Source organism: Accipiter gentilis, chromosome Z, assembly GCF_929443795.1.
Source record: "Accipiter gentilis chromosome Z, bAccGen1.1, whole genome shotgun sequence".
Taxonomy (NCBI): Eukaryota; Metazoa; Chordata; class Aves; order Accipitriformes; family Accipitridae; genus Astur; species Astur gentilis.
This window is the reverse complement of record NC_064919.1, coordinates 78,423,437-78,448,530: the sequence shown is the minus strand read 5'-3', so window position 1 is coordinate 78,448,530 and position 25,094 is coordinate 78,423,437. Positions and strand designations below refer to the sequence as shown.

General features: G+C 62.2%; 1 protein-coding gene across 1 annotated transcript; it reads left to right on the top strand.

The window, feature by feature from the left end:
- Window positions 1–10,213: 10,213 nt before the first annotated feature.
- Window positions 10,214–19,326, top strand: PHF24 (PHD finger protein 24). Its single transcript, XM_049794486.1, has 8 exons — window positions 10,214–10,541; window positions 15,577–15,949; window positions 16,870–17,055; window positions 17,524–17,602; window positions 17,705–17,907; window positions 18,602–18,768; window positions 18,984–19,085; window positions 19,215–19,326. Exons 2-8 carry the CDS (start codon window positions 15,581–15,583, stop codon window positions 19,309–19,311), a joined length of 1,203 nt encoding a protein of 400 aa, XP_049650443.1. The 5' UTR covers window positions 10,214–10,541; window positions 15,577–15,580; the 3' UTR covers window positions 19,312–19,326.
- The last annotated feature ends 5,768 nt before the right edge of the window (window positions 19,327–25,094 follow it).

Sequence of the window (25,094 nt, the reverse complement as noted above, 5' to 3'; positions counted from 1 at the left end):
TCCTGTATGAAGTCTGACGACAGACGGGCCACCCAGTCCTTGGGGACAAAAAGCAGGGAGCATCCACAGGCTGACTCCAATCTAGGACATACCTGCATTTGGGTTATATATTAGGGCAGGCACGACTTTCTGAAGTGGGTGTCCCAGGTCCTCCAGGGTGTCTGAGGGATGAGGATGGCTCAGACAGAGACGGAGGACATCCCTGCCAAAAGATGCACTGGATGCTGCAAGTCTACTCAGGTTCAACAGGAGACCAGTTCATGGGAGAGAGGCCCACTGAGGATAGCTAAATACTCATGTGATCACCACTAATCCCACGGGAGGGTGGCAGGGCTGGTGGCCACACACGGCTCTGCATGGCCCGGCAGCATCAGTGTTAACTGGGCTCTGCCCCAGCCCTGCCAGGAGTGCACGCTTGCCTGCAGAGCAGTGCTTCCAGAACGCTCCTTGCAATTACATGCCCTGCCACCATGCAGGCAAGTTATTAATATTTATTAGGCTCAATTATTCATGGCCTCTTTAGGATCCTGTTGTTTAAGTCCAGCCTGAGATCTCCAGGCTAGCAATCACAAAAGTTGCTTTCCAGAGGAATTACAGTAAATCAATCCTTTGGAGATGTTCCAGGCAGCTGTAAAACTCACGGACGGAGCTGCCCGGAAAGGAACCTTCCGCCCAGCCCTTGGAGGCCCAAAAGTGCTGCACGGGAGCTCAAGCCCTCCTGGGTGGGACACCACATCTTCTCTTGCCAACACCTGCATGGAGGTCCCACTGGCCATCTCTTTCTGAAGCTGGCAGGGGAGAAACAGCCCAGGCATAACAGCTTGGAGGTTTCTCCCTGTCAAAAGAAACACCTGGTGAGGATGGAGAACAAACTGTGATGTTCACAGCAGAGCAAGGCAAAGCAGGCAGCAGCCAGGAGGATGTAGCCTGTCCTGGCAGCTGTGACAGGGGATGTCCTCGCTTGTCCTAGCTCCCGGCTGGTGCTTGGTCCATAGTTGGGAAGCCACAGGGAGGGTGCAGGATCCAGGAGGGATATCCTAGGGTGGTCCCAGCAGGCACATCCCATGGCACAGGGCAGCCCACTGAGACCTGCCAAATTGCTCCATGAAAGCAGGGCTGGCAGCAGCTAGGAGCATGCACACAACCTGGACAGGGAGGATTTGCCATCCTGCCCTGTTGATGCTCTGATCTGCACTGTGGCAAGCTCTGGGTGAGTCCTAGTGCCAGACACCGAGTGCACCATCCCCCATGGGTGGATGGGAGGAGGGAGAGGGTCTGCCTGCACACTGTCTGCAGCAGACGTGAGCTGCCAGGGCTGCATTCTGCTAGCAGAAAGCCATCTGGACCACTCAGAGATGCTCAGCAAGGCTGATAAGCCAAGGACTGGCACCATGCTAACTGTGGCCGCCGAGTCGTCTCACAGCTGCTTGCAAAGCCCCGGGCAGTGTAGGCGATCCCGGCACTTCCCCAGCAAAGCCTGAGCTACACTCCTGCTGCTGACCTCTGCATCTGCTCTCAGCCTGAGGCTTGGAGCAGCCACCCCACAGCCCACGGCCACTTCCAGCAGCTCTCAGCACCCTAGAAATAACAGGTGGGACAGGGGACTCCCAGGGGACCCACATGCTGCTGGAAGGAGCTGTGGGGTGGGCAAGATCCCCCAGGTCATTGGGCATGGCACATGTCCCTGCAACCCTCTGTGACAAGGGTGAGCAGACAGCCTCTTTGGTGGTGTTGGTTGGTACTCATTGACCATGATGGGAATCAGGGTATGCAGAGCTCATGTAGACACCTGGGAGGGGAAGGAGAGAGCTCATGCAAGAGAAACAGCCCTCTGCCTTACTCCAGCCCCTTCCCTCGTCAAGGGCTGGTCTCCAGAGAGCTGAGGGCTCTGAGGAGCAGAGTGTGGCTGGGGAGGAGGTGCACGGCCAGGAGGGAGTATGGTGCATGGGGTCTTCTCCACAGACCAAGAAACGCCTGAGAAGCAGCCTTGCCCACCGTGATTCATGGCTGAACCACATTGCCAGCGTGCACGGGATGGAACAATTCACTCAGCACAGAGGAGGAGGAGCAGGGCTTTCAAGAGAAGCAGCTCTACATGTTGAAGCCTCATCAATGAACAGACAGAAGGAACCGGCTGCTTCTCCTCCAAAGCCAGAGTGGTGGTCCTGTGCCACCAGGATCGGGTGGGTTACAGAGCCCATCTAGGGGATGCCAGGATGGAGAGGAGCTGGGTGGAGGCACTCAGATGCCACAGCAAGGGCCATCCCATGAGACAGGATGCCTGAAAACCACGTCACCCTCAAAAACTGGATTTCCTTGTATTTCATCCTTCCTCTGCCCTGCCCTCCCCTCCCCCTGTCTCCCCTGTGTTCCTGCAGCAGCCGATGCCTCCTGCCCATGACATGGCCCTCCTTTGACTAAAATCTGCAAAACTGTGCTGTGCTCTGGGCTCCAGCATGGCTCAGCATATAAAATTTTGATCTGTTAAATGGGTTTGCAGGCGAAGCTGGGTGTGCAGGAGAGGTAACACACACCCACCTCCATGCACTCTTCCCAGGGCAGCTTCCTTTCCTGCACCAGGTTGGTCACTGCCAGAGAGGATAGAGGAGGGCTGGAAGGCGAGGGAGGGCTCATGCCATGCTGGTACTGGCAAGGAGAAGCAGCCCAGAGCCCATCTGGCTGGGCAGTAGGTGCTGGAGAGGTCTGATCCAGCTCACAGAAAGGCCAAGGGTGGCAAAGAAGTGGATTTGGAAGGAGGAGAGAAGTGGGACTGGGGCACAGCTGGGGAGCAGGGGAGACACGCAACCCAGCTGCAGAAAGCAGGGCAGGCACATGCCAGCAGGCACCAGTGCTGCTGGAAGTGGGAGTCCTGCCCCATACTGTGGGACAACACCAGGTCAGAGACAAATGTGGGCCAGACCCTCTGAGCTGTAAGATCTGCCCCACATCATCCCCCAGCCACCTTTTCTCCCTCCTCCACCAAGCCACTGCTCCAGCTGGCTGCATCACCAGCCCAGCCAGCTTTGGGGGTGGTGGGTCCCGGGGGCCAGCACCCACCGCCTGTCCCCACACTGTCTGCCCTGGGGACCTGGGCACCCTTGTCTCACAGCCCTCCCCTCACCCCGCTGAAGAAACCGAGACGATCCTACCACCAACAGTGCCTCAGACAGGCTCCAGCAGGCAGAGGCACTTTCTTTTTCCCCAAAAAGCCTCTGAATCCCAGCAAGAGCTGCTTTAATCAGAGCTTTCTGCCCTGCGGGACTCCATGCAGTGTAATGAAGGAGGTGCAGACAGCCCTTTTTACTCTCCCCTCCCATCAACCCTCTGTTTGGCCTCCTCTCCTTTTTTAATTCCCCCCCTCTCTGCATTTCAAGCCTGCTTGGTAAATGTTTGAAAGTGATGCGGATGCAGTTGGTATGGCAACGCCAGGCTGGGGCCCTGCCTGAAACCCCAAACACACAATTAGCTGATTAAGAGGCGAGGCAGCAGCATGCCAGGGCTCTGCCACTCCATGGGGCTGTCCCCACTCGCCCCATTGGAGGTCCTCAGGGGTCCCCAAGAGGGCTGAGAGGCACCAGGGGCTGAGATGCAGCTCAGGGAGCATGTACAGCCCTTCACATGGGTAAAGGACCACGTTTCCAGGCTTGGAAAGGCTAGGGAAGAGCCTTTGCACGAAGCCTGCCTGTAGGATGCTGTGGCATAGGAATGGGGCTGATGGAGACACCAAAAGCAACCTGGAGGCTGCTGAACCCACTTGCAAGCACCATATCCCTGTCCAAACAGCAGCACCCGGGAGCCTTGCCTAGCCCCCGGCTTGGGTTCGAGTCACGCCACGTCCCACCTCCACGGCAGACAGGACCCAGCTGTGCCCCAGGAGGATGCAATGGCCGGATCCAGCATTCCCAGCTCTCAGCTCCACTAAGCTGTGCTCCCCTGGAGCCAGCTGGGCTCTGCATCTGTCCCCATCTGCCCCCAGCCCCCAAAACAGGCCATGGTGGTGCCCTCACAGGCAGGGCAGATGTACTTGGGCAGGCTCTGTCTCCTCTCCTCTCCTCTCCTCTCCTCTCTCCTCTCCTCTCCTCTCCTCTCCTCTCCTCTCCTCTCCTCTCCTCTCCTCTCCTCTCCTCTCCTCTCCTCTCCTCTCCTCTCCCCTCTCCTCTCCTCTCCTCTCCTCTCCTCTCCTCTCCTCTCCCACAGCTTTATTGCTCATAAAGTGGCTCAGGAAGGCAGTAATCATCCCCGTGGCAGCCCCGGTTAATGAAGTCGGCCTTCATTAGGCGTTTCCGTTCCACTTGAAAAGCTCCTCTCTGAGGATGCTCAACCGGCCTGCGGCAGAGATGGCCCGGCCAAGGGAGGACACAGGGACAGGTGACACTGCAGGGGGCAGCCAGGCTGGCAGGGGGGGCAGCCAGAAGGGCTGGCATCCCTGCCCGTGCTTCCCTATGGAGATAAGTGCATTCCTTGCAAGGTTCTGTGGGGCTGGCACTGGGACACTGCAGTTGCAAACCCAAACCCTGCACCTGGCCACAGCCCAGCCCCAGTGCTCCCCCTCTCACCCCAGCCTTGACCCTTCTCCCCAGTCCCAGGGCTCATCCTGCTCTCCAGACTCCTGCAGTGTCCTGGGGGACAACTACCTACACCAGACTCTGCTATTTGGGTACACCTGTGTCCCCGCTTAGGGCAAGGGGGTACCAGTCCCTGGAGAGACATGGGGTCTGGCCTTGACCCTTTCTGGGGACTTGCAGGTGGAGGGGAGAGGACAGGCTGCGGGGGCAGCTGCTTCTCTGGGAGCTGGATGGAGTGAAGAGGGTCATTTAGCTAATGCCTGCAAGAGTGCTTCTAGATTAGAGAGCACTGAAGTGCTCAGCTATTATCTGTCCGGAGGGAACATCCTCATCTCATCAGGGCCAGGCTTGGCAAGCCACCAGCTGCAGGGACAGGTCAAAAGACCCACGGCTCCATGCCCCAGCTGCTCTGCAGGGACATGCCACCCCCAGGAAGGGCAGCCCAGGGTAAGCCCAGGCAGCTGCCCTTGGGGAACACCTTCTTGCAGACCCCAGACCCTGGGGCATACCCCCTGGGGCAGGATGAGTTGTTGGCTTCCTCCCATCTGCTTCATATCCCTGCTTCCCTCACCCCTGCACCTTCCCCCCAGCTCCCCTCAGGGCACTTTGGCACCCATCTGCACCATCAGACCACGTCCTTTCTCTGTACCCCCTCCCCAGGTCCTAACACTGATCCCCACCAGCTTTTCCCCCTTATCACAGGGATGAAGGCGGCTCATGGAGAAGCAACATGGATAAATGGCTGTACAAGGTAGCATGGTGCTGAGCACCTCATGGTCTCTCTGAGGGTCCCCAGAACCCAGTCTTGTACGTGGAAAATGGAACAGCCAAGCTGTGACTGCAGGACAGTAGCAAGGAGCAGACAGCAGCACGCAGACAGGGGCTCACCTGGAGGTGGACAAGTAAGAGGATGGATGGGCTGGTGCAGGCTAGATCTCCTCCTTCCAGCAGCTGGGAAAGCTGGTGGCATGTATTGTCTACTCCGGGCTGCATGTCCACCAGATCTAGGGCTGCCATGGCTCAGCCCAGCAGTTGGGGGGACGCAGTGGTAAGGCAGCACTGTGTCAGACACAGGCGAGGATGAGGAGGAAGCAGCGCTCAGCTCTGCACCAGACCAGGGCCCCGGATGGAGCTAAAACAGCCCTGGGCAGCACAATGCGCTCGTGCCCCAGGAGGGGATGTTGGATTGGGCCGGAGTGGGAGCTCAGTCTAAATTTGCAGCTGGACAAAGGGGAGGTGCCTCCTACCCACCCAAACTGGTGCCTGGCCCTGCCCTAGCTGGGATTTTGGCTACCATGTGCATCTGGACAGACCTCAGTTGCAAACTCCCTGGTCCTGCAGAGCTCAGGACTGAAGATAGATTCATTAGGCAAATTCTGCTCCAGGCTTTTGTACTGGGGGATTTTGGGGTGCCATAAAAGCTGCTAGGAAGGGGGCAAAGCCAGCCCTTGCACCCTGACAGTGCACACAAGGCTGCTCAGTAATTATGCCCTGCAAGAGCTCTGCACTCCAGCCCTGGGTTGGGAGGGAAAAACTCCGAGCAAACACACACAGTGCCACGGCCGCAAGGCACACAGCCAGCATCTGTGGCGTCTTAACCTACTTTGGGTTTGTTACTGCGCTTCTGCTGATGGGGGCCAAAGGAGGGGTTGCAACCATGCTGTGCACCATCTGGCAGCTTCTGCTTGGGGCACCCTGACCACCAAGGGCAGGGGAAAAGCCAGGACCTGCCATCCCCATCCCTGTCCCCGTCACTATCCCTGGGAGCGTGGCAGGGTGATTGCGGAGAGCAGGAGATACAGAGCAGCCACCACCCCATCAGCAGTTTGCAATGGCATCGGCACTGCAGCCCCACACGCGCAACTGGGGCAAAGACTGTTGGGGGGGACACGAGTGGGAGAAGGAAGGTGGGAGAGCAGCCCAGGGTGAGGAGCTGCTCCAGGGAACTGCCCCCCCCCCCCCCAAGGGAAGCTGGTTGAACCCTTTGGGGTGGGGAGAATAGGGCTGCAGTCCCCCTCCACCACCAGGCTGGGGCTGCAGGGAGACGGAGGCTATGGGAAGTGATGGCTGAGTTGTTGGGGTGTGGGATCAGCCCTGGGATGGCCAGGGGTGTGACAGGCAGTGTCAATGATCTGCCCTCAGTGGTGGGAAGGAGACAGCCGTCAGCCTCATGCACAGCACCTGCGGTGATGACCAGGGGTGTGACGGACAACCACCGATGAGTCAGTGTGAATGTCCAGGGGCAGTGATGGAGAGTCATCAGTGAACATGATGGACAGCTGTCAGTGGACGTGAAGGACAGCCATCAGCAGGTGGCCTTGGGAGGTGCTGTCTGCAGCCAGCATCAGGAGATGTCTCACTTTGGTGCCAGTGGAGAGCAGGATCATGTCTGCAGCCGGGATCAGGTATATGGGTGGGATCCCAAGCCCCTTCCCCTGTGTTGAGCCCACACAGGTGGAGGGCATGGGCTGGGACAGCTGGAGGGAACCAGGAATGGTCTCCTTCACTCATGGGCTTGCTTCTGTGCTGCTTCTTCCAGGTGATGGGTGATGCTCTGCCTTTCCCTGCCTGCAGTCTTACACGGCAGCCCATCAGGCAGCCAGTTTTTATCCCATTTCATGCTGATTTTGGCATCATCCTCCCCGTCTGAACCAGCTGCCGCGAGGTGTGCCGATGCTTCTCCAAACCCTTCCCGCAGCGCGTCAACACTATTATCTCCATCAGCCAAACTTGTAATCTCCTGAAAAAAGATATCTCGCTATTTTGACAAGTTCTCTTTTCCATCACCTCCCGCTGACTGGCAGGAACACCGGCTCACGCAGTCGCCCTGCCACTGCTGCTCCTGCTTCTTGGCAGGAGCCAAAAGTTCGGGTCCCCCCATCAAAGAGGAAATCCTTCACCCTGTGGCCCCCCAGGGTGCTGGTGGCTTCAGGGCCGGGGGCCAGGCAGGAGCCGGGACGAGCCAAGGCGGCATGAGGCAGCGTTCCCAGGTGGCGGGCTCCAGAAGCAGCCGCAGATGGTGAGCCCACACGCCACGTCGCTGCAGCAGCCAGTGACCTACACGTGGGCGTCATGCGAGATTTTGGAGGGGGGGGGGAGAGCTGACGAAAATGCACATTCCTGCTGCAGCTCAGCTCTCACCTCCGCCCCTGCAGCCCTCCTCCAGCAGCCCGGCGCTGCCGGCTCCGCCAAGAGCTTTCCTAGCCTGTTGCCATCATGGCCGCTCCGACAGGCACCCAGCCATGCTGTGGCTTTTCGGAGAGGGCAGGGCACCATGTCTTCCATCTCCCCAGGGGGTGCGAGAGCATCCTGCATCTTGCATGGGGCAGAGGCTGCTGGATGCCCCTTGCAGAAATGGATCGGGGCTGCAGCTCTCCTTTGGTGGGACACTGCACTCGCCGGCTGGCGAGCAGCTCCCACCCTCCAGGCTCAGCCAGCCCCGTCCACAGAGCCTTGCTGCGAGGGTACAGCCTGGCCACGCTACAGAAGGGACCGTAAAGCAGCAGGGCAGGCAGCAGCGGGACCCCCAAGCCCCTCTGCAGCTTGAACAGGAGCAAGGCTGGGGCTCCTCGCCTTTGCTTTTCCAGGAACCGCTGCACTCGGCCACGAGCCCACCAGGGCAGGGCTCTCCCCGCAGAGGCACTTAAAGCTTTCACAGCCTGCTGGCACACTCTTCCTCCACCGCCTCCCCCTTTCCCCAGTCCTCCGGGACCAGGGTTCGTCTGCGGTGATGTTTTCCTCTGGCCTCATTTAGAGCTGGCCTCCACTTTGTCCACCCCACATGCATCCCAGGACATTTCCACTGTGCTCCCCAGACCAAATAATGCAAAATGTGATTCACCCTAAAGGGAATCATCCCTGGGGAAGGATGAAGCACAAAGAGGCACCCCGGGCCAGGGCAAGGCGACCAGAGGCTCGCACAGCCAATGGAGCAAAGCAAGACAGGACCTGACAGCCACAAGCTGAAAGCAGGTAAATCCTCTCTGCAGCCTGGCTTTGCACATCTCCACCGGGTGGGGAAAGGAGCGACGGACCGGCTCCGGTCCCGGTGCAGCACTCAGGTGCTACCTTTCCCAGCCCCAAGCTCTGCTTGCAGGTGACAGGAGCTGCAGACTGTCCCAGCTCACTCCTGGCTGAGACGTGGGGGAGTGGGAAGAGTCTGTAATGGAGGTATGGCTATTGTGGGACCACTCTCGGCACCCACAGGTCTAGACAGGTCTTGCACAGGGTGAGGAGCAGCAGTCAGGTGTCAGAAACTAGCCTGGCACCGGTGTGTGGCACAGGCTGGAGCAAACTTGCCCCGAATATGGTGCTGTGAGCACCCTCGAGGCTGCCCTGCCCTTGCCACTTGCTGCTGGAGAGGCAGGGCACTGCAGGGACATTGGATGCTGCGTCCAGCACAGGCTTTTTAAGAGATTGGGAAGACCTCAGGGATGGTGCTGCCCATCTCCTGGGAGCCAGCAAGCTTCAGCTGCTGAATGGTCCTTCATCCCATGGCTCCCACCCCATGCTCCCCAGGTTCTCTGCATGGGAAAGGTGACATCCCCCCACTGCTGCTCACTGCTCTACTGAGGCCTCCTGAGCCCCTCTGCAGACACACACATCACTGCACGCATGCACAGATGTCCACTGCTCTGTGGGGCTGGCGGGTCTGCACGGAGCCAGGCTCTGCCCCATGGAGGGCATGGGGGCTGCCATGGCCAGGATATCAGGCTGGGATGTAGGGTTACCCAACCCGGCACCATCCCAGGGACAGGAACAGTGCAGTGGGACTGAGCAGAGCATCCCTCTCCCCTAGCCAGGACAGGATCCATTGTATCCAGCCTGGCAGAGAGGTAGTGCAGCCCTGCAGCCATCCCCACTGCCCAGGCCCCTCTGTGCTAACCTTCAGCACTAATCCCAGGCCTGGCTGGAAGCTGCTCCTAGGAGGGCTCAGAGGCTTTTGCACCCTAAACCATCCCCAGGTACAGCTGGCAGCTTTTGAAGGGGAAAGCACAACCCCCTCAGCCAGTGGTACCCCATCCCAGGAGGGTTACAGGGGCCTGAGTGACTGTCTCCACCAGGACGGTGCAGGGCAGCTGGGGATGCATGTGGAGCAGATATCCCACCTTCAGAAGTGCTGCATTAGGGCTGTGCTCTCCTCTCCAGCCCAGCTCCCTCCCTCCTGCCCCATCACCTCCCTTGCACCCTCCGTGAGCCCCCAGCCCTGCTGCAGCCCTGTGGTGTGCACCCAAGTAACATCCAGTCCTGGGGACCAGGGGAACTGAAACCCCTGGTGCTGCATTGCACCGGGCACACAGGGCTGCATATGCCCCTGCTGCACCGCGGCACCAGGAGGACAGCCTGCCTGCAACGCTAACCAGCAGGCATTGGGTTAAAGCAGTTGCAGGTAGCCTGGGCCCATGCCGCTGGGACCAGGGAAGACCGTGCGGGTGGGCAGGGGAGACCTTCACTTCTCCATGGATGCAGCCCCATCTCCGTAGTCCTTGAGGTTGTCTCGAAGAAAGGCAGTTCGGCCCGGGGGGCCAGAGGAGATGCAGGGAAAGCTTTTATTGGTGTCTCCCAGCCAACGTCAGCCCGGTTAAAAAAATGCTTCGTGTCTCAGAGAGCTGTTTAACATAGCTCAGGCAGCAATTGGTACAGGGACAGCAAACCAGGCTGCATCTGCTCAGCCCCAGTCACAAGCTCCCTGCTTCCTCTGTGTGCGCGCGTGTGTGTGTGTGTGTGCGCGCACTAGACACAGGCATCCACTCCCAGCATCTTGCTGTCTCCTGCATCCTCCGGCAGCAAGTGCAGGGCTCTGGCTCCCTGGGTACCAGCCTCGCCGCTCCATCCCCCGGCGGGGATTTGCATGCAGGGAGCGGGATGCAGTGAGCACCCTCGAGTGGAGAGGGGGTCGTGGCCAGAGGCAGCGGCGATGGACACCGTGTGGACTGCTTTCTAGGGCTCGTGCTCCCCAGACAGACCCTGACCCTGGTAAGTGCCTTTTTTGCTGCCGTTGGCTCTTTGCCCAGTGCATGGCATGGGCTGGCCGCATGTCATGACACCCATGGGTGAGTACCCCTGCTGCCCCCAGGGTCCTGGTGCCAGGCTCCTGGGATGGGGTTGCCTGGGAGTGGGGATGTGAAAGGGGTGGGAGGGTCCTGCCCAGGCATTGGGGTCCTCCTGTGGGTGCTGGGGAGAGGGGCTGGGGAGGGAGATGAGGAGGAGAAGTGGGGAGCTGAGCAGGAGCCGTGTCTGCTGCAGGGGAAGGGACTCTGCTGTCACGGCATTTTCATCCCCCTCTGGGAGATGGAAACATGCGACACACCTATAAAATCTGCCATGGCGTGGCAGGATGGGCAGCCCGATCCAGCAGGGAGAGCAACCACCAGCTCGGTGTCCCCAGGAGGGGGACACAGCACAGCTGGGTCTCCAGCCACCTCCCAGACCTCCCCACCAGGCTCCTGCAGCTCTGCAGAGTGTGGGGAGGGTACAATCAACCACAGACCCCCCTGCCCTTTGACAACGAGGTCACCTCACAGCAGCAGCCCCAGCAGTGCCACAGTCCCAGCATGTGCCATCTGCCAGGGAGAGGGGACACAGGAGTGCTGCCAGACCCCTCCGAGCATCCCCAGCCAGCTCAAGGAGGTGGGATGCAGAGTCCCCAAGCAGAGCCTGCTCCCTGCACTGCCTGGCCCCCCTTGCCCCAGGCAGGCAGCGGCTGGCAGGGTGTGCAGGGCTGTGCTAGAGCCACAGCAGCTCCTCCCAGCCCTGTTTGGTGCCCTTCAGACCGAGCCCTGGCACCAGGCTGCCATGGGCCCCCAGGTCCCCAGGGTGTCATCCCCATTGGCACCCCATCCCTCTGTCCCCAGGTCCCTAATGCTGCTCCCAGGAAGGCACAGCACTGGGGGGTAAAAACACCTGGAGCCTGGAGAGGGCAGGGAGGAGGCCTGGCCCGCAGGGAGCCCGTGGGGACAAGGCGCATCCTTCCCCCCCAGCCAGGGTGCCTAGGAGGGGGTCCTGCTCCTGGTGCACCCCTGCTGCACCCCCTTGAGGGTGGGTGGAGGGAGTGCCATGGACCCTGCCCATGGCATGCACCAGCCCAAGAACCTGCTGGCCCTTGGTTTGCTGGCAGGGCTTTGCATCGAGGATACAACGTGGATAGCTAGGGGGGGGGTGCGGGGCAGGCAAGGAGCCAACAGCCAACCCTATGGGCCCTATGGCTCTGCACCCTCAGCTCCCCATGCCACTGCCAGGCACTGCAACAGACCACCCTGCACCCATGGACCCCGAAACACACTCATCCCACACCCCCATCCACCACAGACACCACCACACGCCCACACCAACATCCCTGCACCCAAAGCCACCACCCACGCCGTACCCACAGCCTGCACAGCCCCCACTGGGCCGTAACACCCACCCTGTTCTGCTAGCCATGCCATAGAACATCCACCCTGTAACAGATCCACCCCTAACGCATCCACCCCGTAACACATCCACCCCTAATGCATCCATCCCGTGCTGCTCCCCACCGCAGCCATCCTGCGCTCCCAGCCACCACAACGCCCTCGCTGTGCTGCGATACACCCACCCACGCATCACCCACCACCCCGCACCCACTGCCACCCTCACAGCCGAACCCAGCACCCTGTAACACCAGCACGAGCCACAGGTGCTCCCCGCTCCTGCTGCCATGGGGGAGAGCAGATTTTGGAGCCATGCAAGGACTGACGGCTCTGTTTGCTTCAGGATGCTCTGCCCTGCTTCATTCTCCCAGGGTGCCTCCGTGCTGGCCACCAGCTCCATCCCACCAGTGCTCCCATCCTTCCCCCTCCCCAAGACAGGCTGATCCCCATGACAGCCTTGCCTCTGTGCCTCAGTTTCCCCACGCAGAGAGCTGCGTGGGGCTGGGAAAGATGAGTCCATGGGGGCTACAGGGATTAAGTGCTTTCTGGCTCCGTGTTTTGCTGCAGGGATGAAGTAGCAAGGAGCAAATCCCCATCAGAACAGCATGGGGAACGGATGCTGCCCAGGGAATGGAGCAGGAGTGTAGGGTGTTGGTGCAAGGAAAGGGAAAGGGGTGGGAAGGTCACCACTACCCACGGTGACAGCCCCCAGTGCAGGCAGGGCTCGCTGGAGCCGGGCATTTGCAGGCAGCTCCAGCCCAAGCCCAGATTTAGCTCCTCCGTGGGGGCGACCTAAATATAGCCCCCGTATTGGCACCCAGCAGCAAGGTCGAGGCTTTGGCACCTCGGGCCAAGGTGAGCCGGGTGGTGGCACCGGGTCCCGACTACCAGGCACCTTAAGGGGTGGCCACAAATAGCAGCAGAAACACCTTCCCCCAGGGACACGTGGGGATGCAGGGGCTGCTTGGTTAGCTGGGCTGCTATAGGGTGAGGATGCCTTGGTCCCCCCTCCACACATCCAGGGGTCCCAAGGGGGGACCCTCCAAGCATGGCAGGACCCCAAGCCAGGCCAGGCTCTGTGTGGGGGTGATACCCCACCCTGCACAGCCAATGGGTCAGGGAGGGCATGGGGGAAAGGAGGTCCTGGAGAGTGTGGAGCAGCTTTGGGGTATCTGGGGAGCATTGGGGCCTGTGGAAAGGCAGTGGGGTCTGGACACAGAGCTTGGGGTGAAGCCATTCAGCCCCTGGATGTGCAGGCAGGGTCCGGCTGCGCAGCACTGGCAAGGACAGGGAGGCCAGAGGGGCTGAGAACAGACACAAGCCATGACAGGAGTGACGCCCTCCAGACTCCAGGCACGCAGCAGCTGGTGGCACTGACTGTGGCAGGAGACACTCAGGGTGGCCTTGGGAGAGGACAGGGAACTGGGTTCTGGGCTGGGATCCTCTGGCAGTGGTGTGAGGCAGTGGGGCAACCACGCCATGAACACACAAGGGAACATCATTTTGGGGCAATATAGCAAGTCCATACACCAGCTGCCCTGCTGATGCTCGGGCTGCCCTGGCGTGCCACAAGGTGGTTGGGCATGGGCCACCCAGAGCCCCCACAGTGCTGCAGGGAGATGCTGCCAGCATGCTGGGCATCAGAAGCACCAGTGCGGCTATTGGGGGGACTGGTGTGCCAAGAGCTGAGGTCCACACCCCTCTTTTCGCTCTTCTACATGAGCCCAGTCCCTCTGCAACCTCTGCTCTCACCTTCTACCCAAGCCTTGGGCAGGATGAGGCCAGGATCTCACCAACACTCGGTGATGCAGGGACCTGCAAAGGCAGCCCTTGGAGAGGGGATCTCCCTGCGGTGCCCCTGGCTTGCTGGCTTGCAGGAAGAGCTGCGATCCTGCCCAGCAGCAGAGCTGATCCTGCCCATGGATGATGGGGTCCTGAGCTGCCCGGGCAGGGGGTGGTAGCATGGCGAGGAGGCAGAGACACCCAGATGTCTTCTTTCCTGCTGGCACAGCTGCAGGGATCCAGCTCTTCCCCGCTCCCACCTTTGCAAAGCCCCAGGAGCTGCAGTATGCCAGGCACCAGCCCTGAGCCAGGCATGGGAGCAAATACCCCCACCCATGCGAGTGCACGCTGCTGGGACCCCCCACATGTGGGGACTTGGGGCCCCCCCCATGGGACGGGGCCCACATGTGTTGCACACGCAGCTCCTCGCGTGGGAATCTGCACACAGATGGTCCTGTGGTGGTGGGGGGAGGCTGGGAAATCACATGCATGAACGTGTGGCGGTGTTTGGGTTTGCACACCCGCCCGCGCGTGCGCGTGAACAGGGCCCACGCGGCTGGGGGTCACGGGGCAAAAGCGTGGGGCCGAGCATCTGCAGGTGTGGGAATGAGTGAAGGGCCACGGGCTGCCGCCTGCCAGCACGCTCTGCTCGGCACCGCTGATGTGGGGCAGCTGTAATCACCCTGCCCAGGCTCCCTGCCACAGCAGTGCCCGCAGCGCCGTGTCCTGCCACAGCCACGAGATCCCGGCATCTGCGATCGCGCTGGTAATTATCCTGCTACCTGAGGACTTCCCTGCTGAGGCTGGTGGGGCAGGAGATGGCTGCTCTGACGTCCCCCGCTTGCACAGGCAGCGAGTGCTGCCTCCTGGTCCCCGGACACCAGCTGGGAGTGCCTCTTGGCTGCAGCATCTTCCATAACGCAACCCTGGTGGGGCACGGGGGCAGTGCCAGGACCCAAGGGGGGTGACGCTGCGCCCCACACCGCTGGAAACCAAATCCTGCTTCTCCCCAGCTTCAGCTCACCCCCATTGAGATGGAGCCTGACCTGCTATTGCTGCTGCCATTGCCCTCCCCTTTCTACCCCAAGATGATCTTGCAGCCAAAATTCCTTCTTGGGACCCATGTGCCTCAGACCCATGCACTGCTCCCCTTCGCTCCTGCAGCCTCACAGCCCTCCCATGGCTGACCCAGCTTCTCCACATGGCTCCTTGCAGGACACAGGATGCCGAGCAGTCAGGGCAGCAGCACACACACGTGCACACGTGTGAGCCCAAGAGAGACGGGGGGGGGGGGGAAGAGAAATGTAGGGAAGGTGAAAGACCCAGCACCAGCTCTGCTATGCCCTAGCCCTGGGCAGAGCTGCAGGGAAGGACACCTCTCACCCTTGGCTGGCCAAAGAGGCTTTCTCCAAGGCAGAAAGGAGATGCATGCAAGGGGCAGGGTTACAGCTGGTCCCAATCCCTCTGGGATTTACTGGTCTGGTGTGGGAAGGGCCTGGATGTGTTTCTTGTTAAGCTGGAGTCTACAGAGCAAGGATGGGGGAGGCAGGGCACCCACAAACCAGCTCCCTGCCTGCTGTCCTGATCCCCCCCAACACTCAGACTCTCCATGGCCAGATCTCCACGTGGCTTCGGGTCCATCTTGCCATGGCCACCATGGATGACCCCAGTGCCAGCTTGCCATGGAGCCCCCATTTCTCCCTGCCCTGAACTGATCCCTGCACAGCTGGGGGAAAAACCACTGGGACACCTTTTTTCAGCCAGGGATACGGTGCAGGGGTGGGGAGCAGCATTGCACCCTGAGGCCTTAGCACTGAGTACCTTCCTTCCCACCGCAGAGCCATGGGTGTGCTGATGTCCAGGCGGCAGACGGTGGAGAAGGTGCAGAAGGTCAGCTTGGCCGTGTCAGCCTTTAAGGACGGGCTGCGGGAGCAGCCATCGACACGGCGGCGGGCAGAGGTGGGGGGCACACGCCAGGGGACGCTGGAGCAGGAGGTGCAGGAGGGAGAGGAGGAAGCATCAGCAGGACCTTCCCAGCCGGAGGAGAGCAGCGCCAGCAAGGCGGCCTGGGAACGGCTGCGGGACGGCCGGGGCGTGGAGCCAGAGGAGTTTGACCGGGCCAACAGGTTCACACCACCCGCCTTCATCCGGCCCAAGCGGGAGCTGCACGATGATGAGCCCCCGGACATCAGCCTGGAGCAGCGGGAGCAGGTGAGCAGATGGAGCATGGGGACAGGGAGGGAGGGAGGGAAGGGGATGGGGATGGGGATGGAGATGTGCAGGGGAGACCCAAGGGCTGTGCAAGTGTTCCCAGTGCCTGCTGGGCAGGGATAGCCTCCCCGGGCACAAGCCCCATGAAGGCAGCTCAGGGGGCAGGGGCCTGCAGGCCGGGCTGAGCAGCTGGAGGTGCCACGCAGGGAGGAGGATGCAGTTGGTCAAACGTGCCCTGGAGGGATCCCAGGGTGTCTTGGAGAGGAGAGGTCACTGCTGGGCACAGACAGCTCCAGCTTTGGGAAGAGAGAAGGACCATCTCATCTACACGTTCGTCAGCCTACAACGCAACCCATCCATCCACATCTGTGACCCTTACAGCCCAGCCCATCTACAACCCAACAGCTTATCCACCCATGCCTGCAATCCTACAGCTCACCCGTCCACACCCATGACCCTACCCATCCATTCACCCACCCCAACAAGTCTGCACCCGAGCCCACCTACAGCTTTACAGCTTATCCGTCCACACCTACAACCAGCCAGCCCACACATCAGTACTTCCACTCACCCATACTACAACCCTAAAGACCAGCCAACCTACAACCCCACAGCCCGGCTATCCACACTTACAACCCAGAGAACCAACAACCCCACAGCCCCACCGAGCCTACAGCCAGACCCATCCACCCTCCATTCAACCCCACAAACCCATCCACCCTCCTCTAAACCCACCAGCTGTGCCCCCTATGACCCCACCACCCACCTCTTCCCTATGCCAGCCCCACGCAATCCGACTTTCCCATCCACTCTGCCCCCCAACCTCCATCCCCACCTGCAAAGAACCACCCTGACCCCACCTTGAGAAGCCAGCCCGTTGCCCACCCTCCCCCTCTGAGCAGCTGCCCATCTCTCCCCAGGTCCTCAATGACGAGATGTGCGAGATCTGCGAGGTGTGGACAGCCGAGAGCCTCTTCCCCTGCCGTGTCTGCAGCCGGGTGTACCACGATGGTTGCCTGCGCCGCATGGGCTACCTGCAGAATGACAGCGCCGTGGAGGTGACGGAGACGGCGCACACCGAGACGGGCTGGAGCTGCTACTACTGCGTGAGTACCCGGCAGGGGGGACACCAGGCTTCTGCCAGGTGGTGGGTGCTCCCCAGCACGGACATGAGCAGGGTCCAACATTGCAGCCTGGTCTGGGGCGATGGGGGACCTGCTGCTCCCCAGCTCCTGCCACCCACCTTGGCCTGATGGGGAGCCACTGGACGGGAGGGGACAAGAGGCCCTTCACCACCTTCCCACCCCAGCAGCCAGCCCCCCAGCACCTTGGCGGGGGACGTGACACCAGCGGTCATGCCGCTGGGCACATGAAGACCCATCGTAGAGCTGAAATGGCACCCAAAGCCCAGGGGCATAAAGCCACCCCACTGCGGCACCCCTGGGTGACACACCGCACCCTCTCTGCACGCCCACACCCACGCGCCTTCAAGGGATCCCGGTGACACGGCACGGGTGGGTGCTCGCACCACCCCGTGCCTTTGCCCTATGGCTCCTCTCTGCCCCACAACCCAGGACAACCTGAATCTCCTGCTGACGGACGAAGAGATGTACAGCCTGATGGAGACCCTGCGGCACTGCAAGATCATTCCAGGTGTGGACCCTCCCCATGGCGGGTCCCGGATGGTTGTGGGAGGTAGCTGGGGAGGTGGGTACCCCCTCCCCAGACACTGCACAGCCAAGCTGTCCCCCGCAGAGACCTGCCTGACCCTGGACGACTTCCTGCACTACAAACACCTGGTGCACAAGCAGCAGTTCGAGCGGCCCATGGCCGAGGCGCAGGAGGAGCAGGCAGCCCTGCAGTTCTCCGCCCTGGACCCCGACAAGAAAGGGCACATCGAGTGGCACGATTTCCTCTCCCACGAGTCCATCCAGCTGCTGCAGAAACTACGGCCGCAGGTACAGCTGCAGCACCCAGGGCTGTCTCCCACAGCCAGCACCCACGGCCACGGCACCCAGGGCCAACTCCCACAGCCAGCACCCAGGGCTACAGCACCTGGGGCTGTCTTCCACGGCCAGCACCCATGGCTGCAGCACCTGCGGCCACCTGCCTCAGCCACGGCACCTGAGGCTAGCTCCCACGGCCACAGTGCACATGGACACCCACCACAGCCATCACCCATATCCACGCCACCCAAGTCCAGCTCCCATGGCTGGCACCCATGGCCATGGCACCCAGGACCAGCTCCCACAGCCAGCACCCATGGCCACGCCACCCAAAGTCCAGCTCCCACAGCCAGCACCCCACAGCCACAGCACTCAGGGCTGTCTCCCATAGCCAGCACCCACAGCTGCAGCACCCAAGGCTGGCTCCCACAGCCAGCACCCGTGGCCACAGCACCCATGTCCAGCTCCCACGGCCACGGCACCCAGAGCTGCTTCCCATGGCCAGCACCCACAGCTGCAGCACCCGGGGCCGGCTCCCACAGCCAGCACCCGTGGCCACAGCACCCCAGGCCAGCTCCCACGGCCAGCACCCATGGCTGTGACACCCAGAGCGGGGACACCCCCACAGCGTTGGGCATGGGACCAGGGGTGTTTCCCATGGGGCAAGCACTCCCCCTTTCCTCTCCCTCCCCCCCCGCCCCCCCAGAACGCCCTGCTGCGGCTGCTGACGACCAAGGAGCGGGAGCGGGCACGGACGGCCTTCCTGGCCCTGGACCAGGACAGCGACGGCTTCATCGGGGAGGGCGAGTGCCGCCGTGCCCGGCACGCCTGGTTCCGCAAGCACCAGAAGGAGACGCCGTCCTGCAACGTCAGGTATGGGGACGCCCACCCCGGGGTGGGGGCGACAGACCTGCCGGGGGGGCTCTCGCCACGGTCCCAGCACCCGCCGAAGGGGCTCAGCGGGCAAACGGGTTGCCCCCCTCTCTTCCCGCCACTTCCCCCTCCCTCCCCCAGCTGCCGCCATTTGGGGCGCAAGGAGGTGGGACGAAGCCCACCCTCCTCCTTCCTCCCCCCCCCCCCCCCCCCAGCATCAGCCACGTAGGGCCCATGTCGGAGAGCAGCCCCGCCAGCAGCGGCAGCGGCAAGAGCCAGGAGAAGACCCCGGCGGCCACGGAGCAGGAGGAGGCCAGGTAAGGTGGGGGTGGTTTGGGAGGGAGGACAGACACACAGACACACACACCCCCCGCCGCCATTTTGGAGGTAGGCGCCGGGGGGAGCAGTGGTGTGGGGACGGCCGCTGAGCCCGCCTCTGCCCGCAGGCCCGTCGACTGGCCCGGCTTCCTGCGGGAGAACGTCGCCTACATCCTGGCCGCCCGCCCCAACAGCGCTGCCCTCCACCTGCAGCCCCCCGCCTAGCCCCCAGCAGCGCCGCCATCTTGGGCGGCGAGGCCTCTCCCGCCACCGAAACCTGCCCCGCCCTCCCCTGCAGGCGGAGCCGGCTGCCGATTGGCTGGCGGGCGAGCGGCTGCTCCACCCTCTCCCCCTACCTCCACTTCGGATTGGCTGCGAAGAGGACGGGCGACCAGCTCCGACAGAGCGGGTGCGGCTCGGGCATCTCTGATTGGGGGGGGGGGGGGGGGCGGGGCAGGGAGTGGCCCCGCTGCCCCCACGCCCCACAGGGGCCTGCGGTGGGGAGGGGTCCGGTGCCCAGGGATGCCGTGGGGCGCAGGGGGCAGGCAGCCTGCGGCCCCCGCCATCCCTGGCCCCACAGCACCCCCTCACCCGCCAGCGCTGGGAGCAACCGGGGACCTGACCCCAGAGACCCGCAGACCGAGCAGGGTCTGCACCCCCTCCCCCCCCAAACCAGGAGAAGTGGGGCTCGCTCTGGTCCTGGAGCTGGGTCTGGGTATTTGTGGGGCGAGAGCGGAGGCCAGGGCAGCCGTGCACCCCCAGCCTCCTGCAGCACCGTGGGGCAGCAGGGCTGACCCTCTGCGTGCTGCCGGCAGCAGCACCCCGGGGATCTGCGGCAAGCTGACTCCTCGGGGGCAGGCCGTGGCTGACCCCCGCTTCGCCTCTTTCACATCCCTGCCCGGCTCCAACCGGGGCTGGAGGCCAGGACATCCGTCCTTGCACCCACAGCTCGTGGCCGTGTCTGGGAGAGTGTTTCTCAACACTGCTTGACCCTGCCCTGCTGGGGATCAACCGTTTAATGCCAACAGCGATGGTGTCGGAAGGACCATCGGGAACAGAAAGCACCCAGGGGGTAGGGGGACACGGTCTGATGCACAGGAGCGTTCCCCTGCATCCCTCGTCCCCTCCTGTCCCCCTGGTCCCACGGGATGCTCTCCCCCTGCTCAGTGTTCCAGTCCCCACACCAGCCCCATTCACTCCTGCTCCCTCCCCAGCATGGCGAGCGGGCATCCCCACCTCACTGGGGGCATTAGTGCTCTGGCGAGGAGGAGGAGACAGAGCTCAGAGCCCTCCGGGGTGTCAGCTGCAGGGATGAGGCAGTCTCTGGGCAGGGTTGATGCCCAGCGGCCCTAAGACGGATGGATGCGGATGGATGCCAACAGGTGAAGGAGCAGGGACCCCCGGAAACCTCGCCCCGCACACACCAGGAGTCAGGATGCCCAGGTCCCACAGCAGCCCCAGCAGCTGCCCCTGACCCTCCGACCCTTTCCCTGCGGTGCCCTCAGTCTCTCCCTGCCTGGTGTGTCCCGGCTCAGCCGGGGTGCCCCAGGGTGTGCACAGACCAGGAATGCATCTGTGAAAGCCTGGTCGCTCCCTCACCTCCACCCCCTGATGCGATGGGGGCACCGTCCCTCTCAGCCCCCCCTTCCCCAGTCAGTGCACATGTCCCCTTTCCAGGGACTCTTCCCGCTGCAAGACAGGGAGGCATGCCAGTGCCATGACATCTTTCTCTACCGTCCTGGCGTGCCAGGCCAATGGGGATATTTTGGATGCCAGGTCAAGATGGGGCCAGAGCCATGGCCACGGCGAGGAGGCGGCCGTGGGTGCATGGGTTGCAGCACCCGCTCTGTACTGAGAAGCATCCATTAAACAGCTGTGTCCAACTAGCCTCCGGCTGGCGTGCTTACGGGACTTCTGGCTTCTCCTCAGGGATTTCTGGGGACCCCACAGCTGCCTGTTGGGTTTATCACCCTGACCCAGCCCTCGGGTCCCTGTCTCATCAAGCCTCGTGTCCCCAGAGTGTCCCACAGCAGCAAGAGGGGGAAGCCTGGGGGTGCACCCAGGACCCTGCAAACTTGGGGTGCCTCACATCTCACCAGGAAAGCACACAGTGGGGAGAGTGCCTGGCTGGCCCCACAACCACACCAGCTGCTGCAGCGGGAGGGACACCCATGCACTCCTTGCCTGCAGAGGCACTGGAGGCTGCGAACAGAGCACTATGCACCGTGGACAGCTGGATGCTGGGAACAGGCTGTTTGCAGCGGTGCTGGGAAACTCAAAATAACCCTGCAGAGATACCAGGGGTCCCCCAGAAGAGGTGTTTGGAGGGTGGTCCCCATGGCTGGAGGCTCCTCCAGTGCTAGCCACATCCATGTAGCTCCCAGGGAAAGCTGCGCCTGTTGCTGGTAGCACGTGGTCTGTGGGAACCAGGCTGCTGGCAAAGGGGGCTCGCCTGCCTGGGCAGGGGCTTTTCCTTGCTCCTGTGCTGCAGCTAGGAGGGGAACAGGACTTGATAAGTGGATCCGGGGGAGAACGAGGAGGGGGACACTGTCCTGGCAAAATCCATAGAGCCTGTGGGAACACAGAGCTTGTGGCTAAAAGCTGGACTTGGATATTTCAGCCCATTCCCATGGCTGTAGTGGGCTGCCATTGCATCCAGACTACAGCGGTGGTGTCCAGCAGGCCCACAGAGAAAATCCAGTGAGCATTTCAGGCCCTGGAAGCTGGATTAGACGTAAAAGCTCCTGGGAGAGACACCCATTGCTTTGAGGAAGAGGGTGGGCACTCAAAGGAGGAGCTGGCAGTGGTTTGTGTGCCTGGAGCCGGGATGCCGCAGGTGTGTGATGCCATGTGCTCTGCCCCATGGAGGGAAGCCCAAGGGAAGCCCTGGTGTTAATTGCCACATTATTGCTCTGTCTGCTGGAGCTGAAGAGCAAGCTGGGGCAGAGCACAGGTCCTGGGGACCCTGGGGGTGAAGCACCCTCTGCCAGCACCCCAAACCCACACCCTGAGCACCCCACAGGATCCAAGCTGAGAGGGCAGAACCTCCTCAGAGCTTGATCCAGCCCCACTCTGCATCCAGCCCTTCCCCAGGAGACAAGGCACGGGAAGCTTTCCCAGCCAGCCCCAGCCTATCCTGCCACCCCCTGCAGCAGCCTGGCACCCCTGCCCAGGCACGCAGCCGGCTGGTGTCCCTGGGGAGCTGGCTAACAAGGGCTGCAGGTGGCCAGGCTGGCCCACGTCCCGCAGGGCTGTGCTGTCACCGCTGCAGTGCCAGCTGCCCAGCACGCATGCTCTGCCGCAGCTGCAGGTCCCCAGCAAGCTCCTGCCGTGGGGCAGAGCGTGCCCCAGCCAGCTGTATCTCTGCATGGGCAGCCTCGAGGTGTGGGAGGACGTGGTGGGGGAATGGGCAAGGTGGTGCTGTGGCATCTCTTAGCTGTCACCTGCTCCTCTGAGACTGGTGACCTCAGAGACCCTGTGCCCAGAAAGCCTCCGTGGTCTGCAAACTGCCCTCCCAAATGCTGGTGCAAACCTTCCCCCACATGTTGGGGCAAACCTCCTCACGACCTGAATGCCAGTCCAAATCTCTCCACAAATCATCTCATGCAATCATCTCACCCAACACTGGTGCAAACCACTCCCTGAATCCTCCACGAATGCTGATGCAAACCTACTCCTGACTGCTGGTGCAAACTTCTGATCAAGTGCTGGTGCAACAATGGTGCAAACCTTGCCACCAAAAGTCTCAGAGGCCCCAAACAAAAGGATCAGGATGCTCATGTGGGATTTAAGGCTGGGGCAGGAACCGGCTGTCCAGCCCGCCCCACCCCAGACCCCACAAGAAAGGAAATCCCAGAGTGGGTAAATTCATGCTGAAGTGACAGTGTCTGTGTAGCCCACACATCTGTTGTCCCAGGTCCACCACCCACCACCGGGTGCCACGCAGTGGGTGCTGTGCTCCCCGTGGGGCTGCTCCCCAGTGGGGGGTTCCCAGCCCCAGGGCTCCAGCCCAGCATCACCCAGTCTGGTGCCAGGAGCAGGGTCATGGGGTCCTGGGGGGGCAGCTCCGGCTCACGCACTAAGTTTTGCAGCAGCCAGCGGTCAGACCACCGGCCACCCTTCACGCAGGTGGTCTTACCATCTGCAAGGGGACTGAAGCACCTCGGGCTGCCCGTCCTGCTCGGCTCAGGGTGTCCCCGCTGTCCCCTGGGGGACTCCGGCTCGGGGCGGGGGCGGGGGGGGGGGGGGGGGGAGCAGTGCCCTGCTCTGCGGGGAGGCTGCACCCTCTGCTGGGGCGCACGGCCATTGCACAGGGCTGCCACCCACCCCCCAAAAAAAACCCCTCTGCTTGTAGGTCAGATGAGTGCTTGGCTTTGCACCTCAAGGTGCAGGATGAGCACCCTCCTCCAAGCCTGGGCACCTCTGCCTGTCCCCGGGGCTCCCCAGGGCTTGGCCAGGTGCCATCAGGTCTGGTGTGTCCCAGACAGAAGGTGACTGTGCTGTTGCCCCATTCCAGAGCCAGCTGACCCTCGGGGTACGTGTGCCCCCGGGGAGCTGTGCTGACACGGGGCAGACAGGGGTGACCCACTGGGCTGAGACAGTGTCACCATGAGCCCTGGTACCCGGCCATCGCTGAGGCAAGGTGTCAGAGCCCCATCCCATCACTGCCATCAGACCAGCCAGGGACCACCAAAAGGAAAATGGGGTTCTCTGGGCAGTGTGTGACGGTGACAGCCACAGCCCCCGGAGGCAGTGCCACCCTGGTGGCCCCAACCGTGCCTCCCCTCCCAGGCCAGAGCAGGAGTGACCATGCAGAGCAGGGACAAGTGTCCCTGTTTAGCAACATCCCCCCAGATGTGAGCAGGGGGAAGAGGGAGAGAAGCCAAGGGGATTTGGGGTGCAGAACTGGGACGAGGAGGTTGGACCACCCAGAAATGACCCCCTCCACACCCCAAGCCAGGGTCCCTAGAGGGACCAGGGCCCTCTGGGGAGACCTCCGGACAGACTGGGAGGTGACAGGGCTGGGGAGGGGGGCAAGGGTCCATAAGAAATGTGTGTGTGTCCCCAGCAGAGACATGGCCACAGGGTGTCACCCCTGCACCGCTCCAGGAGCAGGCGGTGCCACTTTCGGACCTGCACACTGCACAGCCATTCCTGCCCGCTGCAACGGGGATGGGGGCAGAGGACGGTGTGGCCGGCGGGGGACAAAAGCATGCCACCAGGCCGTCCCGATGGAGCGGAGGGACTGGCATCACTGTGCCAGCCATGCCTCCATCCTCATGCCCAGCCGCCAGTTGCACAGCCGTCAGAGCACGCCGGCAGGAGGGATGCAGGCATTCAGTTCAGTCCCCAGAAATCATTTTGTAGGGTGGTTTGTGACCCCCTTCTCCTCCTGACCCAAACCTGGCTCCGACACCAATCTCTGACCCATAGCACCCTCCTCCTCCGTGGTTATCTGTGCCCACAGCAGGTGAGTGGTGGGCCATGCACCCCATGTCAGGAGCCAGAGCTTGACCCAGGCAGCCCCAGGCTCCTGCAGCCTGGGGTGGGCTCCATCCTCTGCAGCACCAAAGAGCTGGGAGACCCTAGGCCTTGGAGAAGAGGGACTGGCCCAGGGCTCCCTCGGGTCTAGCACCTCTCCCCCACGAGATGCACTGGAAGCCAGAGCTCCCTCCTCTCCGTGTCCCCTGGCAGGAGTCCTGGGCACCCCCTCCTCTGCACAGAGCCACTGCACCCCCCGGAACAGCCGCAGGGTCTGTCCACACCTGGCACTGCTGCAGGGCTCGAAGGTTGCTCAAACAATGGAAATGCAGCCACACACTTGGGGTGGTGACAGGGGTAGGGACAGCGATGCTCACCAGCACCTGCTGGGACCGGCCACATGCTCTTGGGTCCACAGGGCAGCCCAGAGGGAGCCACACGGGACCTGAGCAGGGAAATGGGGTCCCGTCCCCAGCATCTCCCCTAGCACACTGCCAGGAGCAGCAGGATGAGCTGCCTTGACAGGA